Below are 14,252 nucleotides of genomic sequence, written 5' to 3'. Positions count from 1 at the left end.
TTGTCATTAAATACTGAATTTGATGCATGATGTCATCATGTCAATCAATCTCAATGTATTTGGTCTTCTCATGAAATACTAGATTTGATGCAGAATGTTGATAAAACATAGAGTGATCAGCCCCACTATGAGTCATGCCAAACTCTTGAATTACTATGTTGAACTTCCCAAACCAAGCTCGAGAAGACTATTTCAGACCATAGAGTGAACTATGCAATCGACATACAAAGGCTACTAGACTCCTTTTGAGCAACAAACCAGGTGGTTGCTTCATATAGACTTATTCATAGTGCAGCGGTTGCCGAAAAGTGCTCAAAATTTATGGTATAAAATATATGGATCGTATTGGAATCAATAGATGAGTCGATATTAAGATATGGAACAAGAAAGTCACAGAAAAACTAGTCAGAACTTGCTTATGCATCGAAGTGTTAGAATTGATGGCGGAAAGTGGTCACAATATGAGTGTTGAGAATATAATTAAATAATAAAAGTGTGCTCTCTCTAACAACTTAAGCTTTTAGATGAGATGGTCACACACTGCAGAGGTCCTGGGATCGAATCTCACCGCCACCCAAAATTAAAAAAGATTTTTCATGTGCTTGGCCCATGAAAAAGAAACAGGCCCACGTGTGAGGGGGCGTGTTGAGAATATAATTAATAATAAAATTGTGGTCTCTCTAACAGTTTAAGCTTTTAGATGAGATAGTCACAAATGATGGCATAACCTTATTGAGAAAAAAATGATATGGGTAGGGTCGAAATGATGGCACAACCTTATTGAGAAAGATAATTATATGGGTAGGGTCAGAATGATGGCATGACCCAACTGGAAAATAGAGGGTCGAAATGATGGCACAACCTTATTAAGAAAGATAATTATATGGGTAGGGTCAGAATGATGGCATGACCCAACTGGAAAATAGAAATTATACAGGATGGATCGAAATGATGGCACAACCCTACACAAATCAGATTTGAGGAGTCACCGGAAAAATGAATGGAACTACGCAAATCAAATCTGAAGAGTCACCGAAAAGAATACGATGTTATGCAACTCAGATATGAGAAAGTAGTTTGGAAAACTCCACAATACTACGCAAAATAAATATGAAAAGTAGTCCGAAGAGATACACGGTGCTACGTAAATCAGATATGAAAAAAAAAAAATAACCACCAAAAAAATGACACGGTATTACACAAATTAAATATGAAAAAGTAGTCACCGAATAGATGGCACGGTGCTACGCAAATCAGATATGAAAAAGTAGTCACCTGATAGATAGCACGATGCTACAAAAATTAGATATAAGAAAGTAGTCACTGGAATGATGGCACGGTGCTAAACAAATTAATGTAAAAGTAGTCACCAGAAAGATTGCACGATGCTACACAAATTAAATATGAAAAAATAGTCACCGAAAAGATGGCGTAGTGCTACACAAATTAAATATAAGAAAATAGTCACTGGAATGATGGCACGGTGCTACACAAATTAGATATAAAAAAATAGTCACTTTATAAATACACAGTGACCCAACTTTTCCTAACATAATCATTGGTCAGACGGGCGGAAGCTCTTTGATTCTCTATCAAAATTGTAGAGGCTCTCATACCATGTGAGAAATATAGGAAAAGAATATTACTGAATTGTATATCTCCATTATTACATAGAGACCCCATGTATAGATACTACAATACAATCCTTCACCAAAGAGGTAACTAAGAGGGTGTTTAGTTTGGCTTAAAAGTTGATCAAACCTACTCTTGAATCAATTTTTCACTACTGGAAGTGTTTGGCAAATATAAAAATAACTTCAAATAAATCAAAAAATGACTTAAAATAAGTCAGAAAGTGTTTGGCAAGATTAAAATAACTTTAAATAAGTTAAAAATCAAAAGTAGGTCTCCCCCTACTTTTTATTTTTTGACTTAAAAGTCATTTCAGTTTGAATTTTTATTTTTGACTTAAAAGCTAATACTATTCCTATTCTAAGCAGGATTGTATCTACCTATTCCTCTTCTAAGAATGAATATGATGCAGAGTCACTGATACCAATAACAAAACATAACATGCCGCTTACCTGTAAATCCAGGGTTGTGAGTGTTTGAAGCTGCTTATCTATCCGCCTGAATACATGGTAATAGAGATCCCAAGCCTACCAAAATGAAGATTTGACTTGTCAAATACTGGGCTGTTAACTATAGTAGTTTCCAGTAGACTTAACAGTACTTTTGTCAAAAAGAAAAAAAAAAGTAGTTTCCAGTAGACTTTTATCAAAAAATAAAAAATAGAAAACTGAAAGTCACAAGTAGAATTCGGCTGGCAGAGGTAAGGGATGTCACAAAAAATATGAAGATAAGAAAAGTCTGTTGTCTAGATGGAGTATTCCTATAGAGGTCTGAATGAAAGTTTCTTGGAAAGATTGGTCTAGGATGAGTTATCAAGCTATTTAATGCTATACTAAAAATGGTAGGATGCTTGATGAGTGGAGAAAAGAAAGATTATCCTGATTCCAATTTATAATAAAGGAGATATTTGAAGTTGTGTGATTATCATGGCATTAAGTTTGTAAGTCATGTAAGCAATGGGAAAGAGTGGTAGATATAAAAGCCCTTTCTTGGTGAAGCCTTTTCTGTTTTGAGAAAAGCCAATGACTTAAAAGCCCCTCCCAAACTCCACCTCCCTCCATCCCCCTTTTCAACTCTCTCCCTCCCCTAGAACTCAGGATAACCAAAGTTTATACCCCAGTTCCCATTCTTCGCCCTTTCTTCACACAAATTGTGACCCCATCCATATCAGTCATGTTACATTGAACATCCATGAATGTTCGCGTGTCTTCCATCTTCTTGAAGAAATTTAAAACACCACAGGTGTGCCAGACTCCGGTGATATTGATGGGCAGTAGTCCTTCCATTTCCTTCCACTGAAACACCAAATTGACTCATACCAACATTCCAGCATCAAAAACTCCTCTCCACTATCCATCTCCTCTTAATAAAGGGTTTTTTCTTCATTAGAAAATAAGAGGGAAAATTTGAAGTCTCCTAACTGCAAGACATTCAGTCTGATATTGTCCATGCCTCTGCTGCCCATTTGAGGACAACATCCTATTATTCACCAAATGAGACAAAAAAAAATCCACTCAGGCATGTTCTGAAGAAGATTTTTCTCCTGCTGAGTGTGTGGTGGAGGCGCGGAAGGTGGCTCCTTTCTGATGTCTACTCTTCTACATCTTTCTTCTAGTTCCACAAATTGCCATTTCAAAACGTCTTTGTATGTTTGTAATTTAAGTATCAGAAATTCTAGAGACAAGTAAAAACATCTCTCTCTGAGCCAATTTATAGCTAGCAGAAAGGACCTCTCATAGCAATAAAGATCACAATTAGTTTCCTATAATAAAATTATGAAATGCAGCACATCATCCAAATTACTAAGACGACAGGAATCTTGAAAAAAGTTTTGGATACTTGGCACCGCCATTCATCACATAGAAAATGCAAAATACCAAAATCATAGTTAAATAAGTAGAAGAGGGAAACAACGAGAGAAATGGTCAAGTGGAATTCAAGTGTCAAAAGGGTACCTGTGTTAATTCAGCATCTTTTCCAGTTCTCCGATACTTCATACAGCATTCATAGGCCTCCAACAACTCAATACGGTATGCCTGAAAAAGTAATGTTTTCTATCCATCAGTTCAATCAAAATTGCAACTATAGGCGGATCAAGTTGTTAAGCCACACTATGAAAGTGTGGGCATGCGTGGGAGAGAGTGGAGTTGAGAGTGAGGTGGGTTGTGTCTATTTCTGAGAACCCATTCGGAATTCATGTCAGGGCGATCTACTAAAGAAGCCTTTCATCTTAAGTTGCTCGGACTCGGGTGCGGATGTCCAATACTGGTGTGGATCTAGAGGTTGGATCCTTCATGATCTAATTTTTAAGATTGGAGGATATGGATCCATGTATGGATACGGGTGCGGAGATTCACCTAAAAATAATTTTAAAAATAGATTATAAAACCTAAATTATAAGATATTTTGTGGAGACTTGACGAGAATCCTAGAAGGAGATTAAGGAAAAAGGGTGACATAGAAATTTCTATATAAAAGGTATTCCATTTTCTTCAATTTCATCTTAGCTTTGGTATTGATTATAGAAATCATTAAAACTCTCCAGACTTTCCCCATTGATTTGGTCAAAGTACCCATAATTGGTTGACCAAATCGGACATGGATCCCACACCCACGTCGTGTCAACACGGGTCCAAAAGTGAAGAGTCCGAGCAACTTGGCTTTCATCTATTTCGTGCACCTCGACTAATTCCACGGGATACATACTACCTTCCACCAGCAACAGGTAACTCTGTCCACCAAGGCTAGTTACCGTCCACCAAGGCTAGAACAGACGGGAAGAAATCACCTAGTGTTTTTGTCTCTGTTGGGAATTGAACTTGAGACCTCATGGTACTCAACCCACATCATTGACCACTAAGCCACACTCCTTGGGCTTTGGGGGGGTTGAGTGGCTAGAACGGGCTTTAGATGAAGACGAGTTAAGGGAAGAGGGGGACAAGGCTTTGGGACTGAATGGTTTCAGTTTGCTTTCTCCCAACAGTGTTAGAGGACAGTTAAAGATGAGTTGATGGAGACTATTGCGCAATTCCAAAAATCTGGGGAATTTGAGAAAAGTCTCAATGCTAATTATATAACCATTGTGCCAAAGAAAGTGGAGCAATGCGTATAAGGGATTTTAGACCTATTAGTCTGGTGGGAAGCATGTACAAGATTATATTGGGTTCTTTGTTGTTGTAGTCAATCCATCGTTAAATAATAAGTATTCCCAGTTAGTTAATGAAGTCCAAGAATAATTGATACTCGGGTAATAGTAAGGAAACACCATACACAAAATCTAGCCCGAAGTAGTTCAAGCTTAGTCAAACCCATATCCTAACATAACATAACCACCCAAGCCCAGGGAAAAATAAATGGAAGGGCATGAAGAATCTATTAGACAGTCAAAGTATCTTTGTCAAGAAAGAGCACAAGCACATATTTGATTAGGAGCATTAACCTGGATGAATGCCTTCTCCTTTATAGTGGTATTATTCCTCATTGCTCCTTCCTCAAGCATTTCATGCAGAGGCTCTAACACCTTCAGCATGCCCTCAATGTTGTGTTCACCAAAATACAGACGACTGGCCTCTTCCAATGCCTCATGCCACATTTCATGCCAAAGTATTGCAACCCTGATAAGCTCCTTTGAGACAAGTTGGGCCTTCAAAATCAAGCCAATGTCAGAATGATACTTAAAGAAATTAACAAACTATCAGAGTAAACAAGTTCCACTTCACCTGATCAACGAGTACGCCACTATGCTGCCTAACTTTATCAACCACCTCTTGAGCTGCAGCTCTGCGCAAATTGCTAATTGACTTACATGCCACAAGAAGTGGATACATAAGAGCCTGCAGATAAGATCCACAATATTTTAGAATTTTGAAAAAGGAAGTAGTATATAATAAAGGCAGCCACAAGCAGATAGAAACATACAATAATCTCACTTGCTCAGAACAAGAAATAAAGTCCTTTAGTATCTGACCACTAAAATAACTTACAAGCACATGCCACGATACTTTACTCCTAACTTGAACAAATGGTATGATTATCCTCTAAGGCATTCTGCTTTCACTTATTTTCGGTTAAGTTCTGTTAACTATGTACTCCCAGCATTCATTTATTTGCATGTGCATGTCCATCTTAACACTTCTCCCAGATACAACAAATATACAAAACACCTACCAATATAGTAAGACTGCACATTGTTATGTTTGTCCTAGTACGTCCGCATAGACATTTTATATCAACTAGGTTATTACACATAGAAACCTTATGGGAAGAGAATGTCATCCCCTCTATTTAGATTCATTTCCACTTATAATATGTCTTGATTACGCTTATAAAGCTTCATGAATAGTGTCAAAATGCAAATGGCTACATATTACATGAACTTACCCTAGGGGACTAAGAAACGACACACGTGACTATCTTGAAGAGAAAAGAACTGCATTAGCCTAAGATGACAACACCACCTCCTCAATCCCAAACTAATTAGGGTTGGCGGTATGAACTGAACAGGCTCATAATTTTCAAAAAAAATAAAATTACAGCGGAATGTCCAGGCACTCTTCACATGTTTCATACAAATGATAATGTTAGGTACTTGACTAACTGTAGATTTGTAGAAAATGACTGACAGCTCAGCCATGAATCTTTCATAGCAGGTCTTCCTATTTAACAGTTTAAGAATGGTCAGTATGTTGACTTATAAGGAGGTCAGATATCAAACAAATTAACCCAATAACAGTAAATAGAAACACAAGTCATTCGCAATTAGGTGTTACAAGAGAAATTTAGAGGGACAAAATACAGGGTGGGAAGGAAATGTCGAGGGAAAACAGTGACGACTAGATAGCAAAATCATGGTTCTTATTTTTTATTAAAAGAAAAAGAGTAGTAAAAACCTGTGGATGACTCTGTCCAATTCGCACTAACAAGGACTGTATCAGTTCTCTGACAGCATGGTTATTTGAATGTATCCGTGCGATAATCTGAGGTAAAACAACCAACCATGTGTTGATGTTAACATGTGTGAATCCTTTCTGTAATGCCATTTGGACCTCAGAAGTAGCTCCATGGTTGAACCACAAAGTAAGAAGACGAAGAATATCCTGAAACCCGGAAACATAACCATAAAAGTAAATCAATAATATAATGGAAGTCAATAGTGATCACTAGTGAATCTAACAGGGCTGCTGGATAACCAGGCAAATATGACGATGCTGAAAATTAAATTCAACACATCCATAAATTCAGTTAGGAGTATAGAGTTTCATCAGATAAACAAATGTCTTCATCTTGACAAACACGTGCACAGATGCAAAGTGAATTAGATATAAAAATATATTTTTGTAGAGTATGCGGAACATGTTTGAACGACACGTGAGCTTAAAATATAGCAAGAAGCCAGCAAGAAAAGGGACACCATGTCACTGCAAGGATACGAAGTGCTACGCAACCAGTAAGCTCAATAAGAAAGACATTAAGCAACAAGGACAAACCAGTGACACCTCAACATCACACAAGGTAGTCTTTTATAAACTGAATTAAATTAGCTTGTAGATTCAGATATAACCTGTAAACTATCATCAACACCCTTAGCATGTGCTCCGCAAGCTATAGAGTGAAAATAACCAGTTACGGCAGCAACAACAAACTGTGCAGCAATATTTGCAAAACCTCTTAGAGTGTAATGAGACATCACTGCTGTATTGAAAAGTGCCCAAGTATGCCATGCTTTTCCCCACTTCGTTGCACAGTGAGTAGCATTTCTAAATGCACTAAGAATTTCTGACAAGGTCAATATGATCCAAGAAACAGTCGTTAGAAGTGATATCATCAAGCTGTCACACAATCAAGTATAAAGCCTCATTATCTTTTCTTTAGAGAGGGGAAGTGGAGTGTCTTCACATTTTACCTTGTATAGAATCATCATCCAAACCAGGAGAAAGTGCCCACTTCCAAGTGCCGAGTCTGAGGTATATACGAGCAACAAGTGGCGCACCAGAAGAAGCAACTAATGCATTCTGCATTACTGGTTGAAGAGTAGCTGTTCTCGAGAGGTCCATAGCAAGGTCCTTCAATATCAAAATTAAATGACAGCGCATGAAGAAGCATGAACATGATATTTACTTCTTGTGATACGTAATGTGATTGTAATTTTATAAGTGCAATACCTGCAACCTAGCAAAGGCTTCCTTTCGCTTATGATCCTCACCAAGTGACCATTGGTACTTTAAGTATGCTAGCATCACCTGAGGGGGGCCGTGATACCGCCCAGTTGCAGGAGTCGTTTCAGGATCGAACTGTAGGATAAAAAGGAGTCATAAACATGCAGTCTCACAAGTAGATCTATAACAAAAAAGATATAACACAAGGCAACACACGCTTTTTATCCACAACCCAGGGTAAATTACTGACCTGTAAGAGTTTAATCAACGTAGATCTAGCTTGGCTAATTCTGCCATTTTTCCGGCAGAGTGATGCAAACTTGATCCATGTTTCTATATCTTCTGTAGGAGGCAATACAAGTGCCCTCACAGCTAAAAGTACTTGCCAGACCTGCAAAAAATAAGAATATGTTGCAGATAACAGAGGCAGAATGCTCAGAAAAATGATCTGCCAAAAGAGTAAGAACTTATAACTCAGAGAGAGAGAGAGAGAGCATGGAATCACATAAAGACAATAAAAAGACCAGACAGATGGAGTTTTTGTAAGACACCATGAGTTTGAGAATAAATACAAAGGCCATAACTAGTCACCCAAGCTCTCATGTAAGCATTTCCGGATTGAAAATATCAAAAAATAATGATTGGACAACCAATATGAAACTCACTTTGGACAACCAATATGAAACTCACTCACTGAGGGAAGTTCTGAAATTTACCTCGACATTTCTTTTTGCACCCTTTATGCGCTCATTCCACATATTGCGAACAAGGGCTCTTCTTCCTTCAGCAACAGGGTTTCCCATAGGAGGAAGAGTACAGTACTCAATGACCTAATTAGAATGAGATGAAAATGAATTCTCAGATCATTAAAAATCACAGCAATTAGGAATCACTTAATAGAAAAGGCCAAAAATATATGTCACCTCTTCTAATTCAGAAAGCTGTTGAACGCGAACCATGTTGCTGTAAGCACGTTCATAGCTCTCAAGAACCTAGATGAATTAACGGAGAATTGTCAAGAATTTTGCTATAAAATCCGGTACAAGTCATCAAATGAGTATAAAAAGGGAGGAAATGACGAGATAATGAGATGAAGAAACAAACCAGTGCAGCAAGCTCGGTTGCCAAACATTTCCTTGCTCTTTCAACATATTCACGTGCTTCGTCGTACTGATGGAAGAAGGGGTGCAAGTACAAAGATTACACTAGAGCAGAGCATGTCACAACATCAAAACAAATGAATGAGTGAAAAATGGACAGACTACCTTCCCTCGACGAACTAGAAGAACGGCCCTAAAAAAGGTGCCATTACTACTTCCATCACCGCTGGAAGCAGTATTTCCCAAGACTCGGAATTTGGTTTCATCACCATCATCAAGCCGAGAAACATATTCTGCCATCTGATCCCACTCACCCATGTTCCAGGCAGCATTAGCAGCCTAAACTAGTCCAAAACATGCATTCACTATGATTATCCAAATAACAAAAGCTATCAGATATTACATATAAGTTGACAAACCATTGGTGCCATTTCCAGTCGAGCTGCTGGCTCAGCTGGCGTCCAGTATTCCTTACAAAGATTGTTAAGCTCCTCCCACCGAGCTAGAGCAGCAAGGCATCGCATACGTCCTTAAGGAAACACAGAGAAGGATACAGATCATCATCAACAGAATAAAGAGCATACAAGACGAATAAAATTCACTTTTTCAACATGAACCAGATGAATAACACAACCCAATTCCACGGGTCAACTAGCATTTATTTAAGCCACCAAGCAATTTAAGAACAAGTGACGAAACAAATTTCACTGAAAGAATGAATTCAATTACCACTTGGAACCGTTAAAGTATTACATCAGGTAGTTAGAGGGGGTCAATCAATTTCCTTGACTCCTTTTTTCAGATAATGAAACTCAAAAGTGAAGGTCACTACTCTTTGAAGGAAAACTCGGATCTAGAATATGATCTATCACTAGGATCAAATATTTTCAGTAGTTCTGCAAGAAGAATTCATAGACCAGATTATGCAGCAACTGTTCCAATAATACAAACCTAGAGTAGCATCCAAACAAAGATGTGAACTCGAAGCTTGTGACGCCTTAGCAGTGTATGCTTTAAGAGCATCGTCCCAGCGTTGCAACTTCTCATACCTGAAAATCAACAAATAGCAATGACATCAGTGAAGGAGAAGATACATTTGAGACCACCATTTCACGTTAAAGCTTGTGCAGCCTATAGTAACTAACTAAAGAATGAGCTGCAATTAAAACAGTACAACAGAATGCAACAATCAACAGTACCATGACTCCTTCAACTGAACCCCCAAATGCTGCTGAGCATATGTTAATATTCCAACAGCTGCCTGAAGATGTCAAGCATGATTAAGTTTAATCACCAGGAAGTCAGTATGAAACATATGTAAGCTGCAACAAACAACTAAGAAATCAAGACCTCATATTGATGTAATTGATTATTTATATGGATTAGAGCTTCAACTACAGCAACAGGATTTGCATCCCTCCTATTTGAAAGTGCGCCTTCAAATTCCATTTCCTTGTAGTGTAGGGCCTTTGCAAATGCTCGACACTGAGAGGAAGAGCTCATTATGGACACTACTTAACTAATAACAGCAGAAGGTCTATATCAATCAACTACACAATGTGTGAATAAACTCACCTTCTCCGCTAGAGCACCCAGCAGACGGATGTCTATAGGAAGGGGTCTCTCATCATGTTCCATAAACTCCGCCTGGAAAGTACAATCAGCCAAAACTAAAATAAAAATTATAGTACTGCAGCTTTACAGAGGACAGATTACTGTTACTATGCAACTCATTCATCTATTGAGCCAATCATTTCCAAAAAAACATTGGCAATCACCCAAGTAAAGAATATGAGAGTTTTGATAAAAAAAGAAAACCAGAAACAGTTAGTTCCCTCTAATTTGACTACAACCATACCTAATCATCCTTTTTTGGATGATCACTTTATTGCTAGTTAATTCCATCCCTGGTCTATCTGTTCTCCTTAGTCTCAACTCTTTTTTAGAATGGTAGAAGCTCTCCTTAGCCCTTAGTCTTCACTCTTGAGTCACTTCACTAGAACATCAGTTATTCCCACTATCCCTTTCACACGTTGAAATGCCCAAAACACAGCTTCATACTTGTCCTAGAGGAACTAATGTCATAAACCAAAAAATATGTCAATAGCAGCTGTATTTTGTACCAAGCGCTCTCTTCGCCCCAAACAACATCCACGGACCTTTACAACATTTTTTTAAAAAAAGTATGAACTTTAATTGCAAGTAGATTTCCTCTCGGATACCAATCAACATACTTTCAACCTATAAAACCCTAAAAGAGGCCCACGAAATATCAAGTTCTAGGAACAAACTCAACTTTTAGAGCTTAGGCTACCCCTCTATCAACATTAAGCACCGCAAAAGGAAACAACTAGAATTTATCACATGCATCAGGTAAAACCACAGTACAATCCAGATGATGATTCCATATAATTCTCTATCCCCCCCTCCCCCCCACAAAAAAAAAACATGGTTAAACAGTATATTGCCCCCAGCACCCAACCTGAAACAAACAACATCATAACTCAAAGACTACGAGATCCTACTACTACCACTATGATTTAATGTGTGCGCTGTAAAGCTCTGACCACTTCTACTCTTTCTAGGAACATCTCAATTACAGGAAAAACGGAGGGACTATCTTGTTAAGGTAATTATTCTGGAGATCCTATATTCAAGCAGTCTGAACATGTAAGGGGACAGTCAATCTTCTTGTATACATAAGCTGATTCTCCTAGAATATATGAAGAACATGTAAATGCCTCTATTTTAAACTCAAATTTCACATTAACACCGTCATTTCGTGAGAACATCAATGGATCAATATCTTCAAAACTGAAGAATGTGGAAAAACTAACCAAGTTCAGAAGTGTAGCAAGAATTTCAGGTGGGATATTTGGAGAAGAAAATGCCATTTCTAAACTCCGTACTAGCTGCCTTTGACTAGCCTCATTAAGTTGTGACCAGCAACTAACAAAACCTGCAGCAAACAGCTCCCGCCCAACAAAAGGCTGCAAAAGTTCAACATTAGAAAAAAGAAAGACAACTAGAAGCACTTCTATATTTCTGGAACTTTCCTCTTTTTTAAAAAGTTTTTTAGCTTCTTCTTTTTTTCTTATGAACAATGAAAAAGAGGTTTTCTATTTATTTATTAATTGAGATAAAGGTATCTGATGAGGAAGAGGATGTTGAAGAGGATAATACCTGTAGTTGAGCCAGTCTTGCACATGTTCTTAATGCTGGACTAGGTGATTCTTTCAAAAGTTCAATGCTGAAATGCCTCATCCACTCTGCCCAATCCTCTTTAGTACTCCGTTGAGAAGCCTCACCGGCGGTACGCAATCTGCCATCATTGACCTACATAAATGTATTTTAGAGTCCGTATTCCCAATTAAACATCATCAAAATTTGAAGAAAAGTAACGGAAAAATTATTCAAATAAAAGAAGGAAACAGAAATTCAATAATTCCTGCTACAACTCAACGTACAGGCCGACCTTCATATTTAAAATTCTGTTTTCTTGGTTTTAAAAAGAAAGGTGCAATGAAGAGCGAGAAATTTGACCCCATTGAAGCCCCCACCTGATGGGATACCTAAGGAATCCCTTTTGTTTTATGAAAATAAGTGAAATATCATTAAAATGAATCAAGAAGATGTTAACCAAACATCTAGCTTTTAAGGAACTACTAGAATTTGAGATACCATCAAAACATATGTGACTCCTTACAGCCGAAATACACAAAAAATACAAGCAGGCATCATATCCAGATGTTCTTGATGGCTTTATGAACTTTCCAAGAACCCCATGATTCATAGACATCTCTGACATTATATGGCATAGACCATTTCAGCCCAAAGAAGATGTTCTTGATGGCTTTATGAACTTTCCAAGACCCCATGATTCATAGACATCTCTGACATTATATGGCATAGACAATTTCATCCCAAAGATGAAAGTTATTTCTCTTTTTCTTTTCTTTTTTGGGGATCATCGAGATATCCCCAAACCCTTTTATTTTCTTCTGCTAAATGAGTTAGCAATTATCTCCCATGTTAGTAAGGAAAAGACAAGGGGAAGTAACTTTATTCCAACAAGTAAATGAGTTTCATAACCCTCCATGTCAGCATTTTCAGCCCCTTCAAAATTGGATAGACAAGAGGGAATATAAATCTTCTTCCCTAACAACATATCAAAAAGGTAACTAATGAATGATCTACCTTAGTGGAAGTGATCAAAATCTCCTCTTTCCTTCACCACCCTCATGAAATCAAACAATAGTGCAAATATGTTTACATCTCCAGACCAACTCCATGTTATCAAGAGTCTGCTACTTATGGCAAAGAGCTATGAATAACTAGCAAATAAGTAGGACTTTCCCTCTTACTTTTTTATAGAGGGAAAGTCCTACTTATTTGCTAGTTATTCATAGATAAGTAGCAGACTCTTGACAACATGGAGTTGGTCTGGAGATGTAAGCATATTTGCACTATTGTTTGATTTCATGAAGGGAGGTGAAGGAAAGAGATTTTGATCACTTCCACTAAGGTAGATCATTCATTAGTTACCTTTTTGATTCTTTGTTTTTTTTTTTTTGGGTGGGGGGGGGGCGGGGGGGCGTATTTCTTTTGTTTTGGGTGAAGGTGCTATTATAGTTATGACTTATGAGAGTGCTCAAAGTCTGAACGTAGTCAGAAAGGATTTCATCCTACCATTAAGTACAACAATTTTAAGTCCCAGTAACAAACAAAAGAAGATTAAAAAATTACCTGATGGTTTCTGAGCTGCTTCTGCATGTCGGTCCCAACCTCATAGAGGTCACTCTCTCCATCACTTAAAGGATCACTGATGACCTCAACCGGCAGCCGCCGATTTAATCTCTGAGCTGTGGTGCTCCCAAAAATCAGTGGCTCGCGTTTTTCCAGTCGTCCCTGGATCTCTTCAAATTCCTTGTGCTGTATTTAAAAAATTATCATATCAAGAACAAATTCCCCAGCAGTATAACTATAAGCCGTTATAATGTTATAGTAGTGACAGGGAGAACCCCAAAAATCAATGCCGACCTGCAGCCTATGTTTAACCATAAGCTTATGAATAGAAGGAATAAAAATGGTGAAGTCCTCTCCAAGAGCATGAGCTAGGCAACAAAGTGCATCAATAGCATCTTTCCTGAGCTCTTCTTTGTTTCTGTGAATGGAAGGGAGCACCCACAATTTATCAACACAAACTTGAAGAAAGTATTGCAGAAATCACATAGTACAAAGCTTTTATCAAGTACAAACTCACAATTCAGTCTCCTTTAGAATTAAAACAGAAAGGATAAGGTCAAACACGATAAGATAAAACTGAGTTTTGGAAAACAGCAGTAGTAGAATCGTCTGGCAATTG

At 37.8% G+C, this 14,252-nt stretch overlaps 1 protein-coding gene across 2 annotated transcripts in view; it reads right to left on the bottom strand.

Moving 5' to 3' along the window:
• The window catches only part of LOC102604383 (serine/threonine-protein kinase TOR), a 36,279-nt gene that overhangs the window by 4,668 nt on the left and 17,359 nt on the right, over positions 1–14,252 (bottom strand). For both annotated transcript variants that reach the window (XM_006346213.2, XM_006346214.2), the window contains exons 25-46: positions 13,928–14,051; positions 13,634–13,819; positions 12,071–12,223; positions 11,725–11,877; positions 10,463–10,534; positions 10,238–10,372; positions 10,087–10,148; positions 9,839–9,936; positions 9,307–9,416; positions 9,053–9,226; positions 8,892–8,957; positions 8,711–8,779; positions 8,504–8,617; positions 8,038–8,178; positions 7,794–7,922; positions 7,535–7,694; positions 7,193–7,407; positions 6,522–6,728; positions 5,352–5,465; positions 5,072–5,275; positions 3,588–3,668; positions 2,085–2,159 (exon numbers count right to left, since the gene is read on the bottom strand). In XM_006346213.2, the coding sequence (XP_006346275.1) occupies positions 2,085–2,159; positions 3,588–3,668; positions 5,072–5,275; positions 5,352–5,465; positions 6,522–6,728; positions 7,193–7,407; positions 7,535–7,694; positions 7,794–7,922; positions 8,038–8,178; positions 8,504–8,617; positions 8,711–8,779; positions 8,892–8,957; positions 9,053–9,226; positions 9,307–9,416; positions 9,839–9,936; positions 10,087–10,148; positions 10,238–10,372; positions 10,463–10,534; positions 11,725–11,877; positions 12,071–12,223; positions 13,634–13,819; positions 13,928–14,051 (2,842 nt within the window). The remainder of the gene's footprint in view (positions 1–2,084; positions 2,160–3,587; positions 3,669–5,071; positions 5,276–5,351; positions 5,466–6,521; positions 6,729–7,192; positions 7,408–7,534; positions 7,695–7,793; positions 7,923–8,037; positions 8,179–8,503; positions 8,618–8,710; positions 8,780–8,891; positions 8,958–9,052; positions 9,227–9,306; positions 9,417–9,838; positions 9,937–10,086; positions 10,149–10,237; positions 10,373–10,462; positions 10,535–11,724; positions 11,878–12,070; positions 12,224–13,633; positions 13,820–13,927; positions 14,052–14,252) is intronic.

Source organism: Solanum tuberosum, unplaced genomic scaffold (genome assembly GCF_000226075.1).
Source record: "Solanum tuberosum cultivar DM 1-3 516 R44 unplaced genomic scaffold, SolTub_3.0 scf00073, whole genome shotgun sequence".
In the NCBI taxonomy this organism is placed as follows: Eukaryota; Viridiplantae; Streptophyta; class Magnoliopsida; order Solanales; family Solanaceae; genus Solanum; species Solanum tuberosum.
Note: the sequence above shows the minus strand (reverse complement) of the source record. Positions and strands in the feature narration are given on the sequence as shown.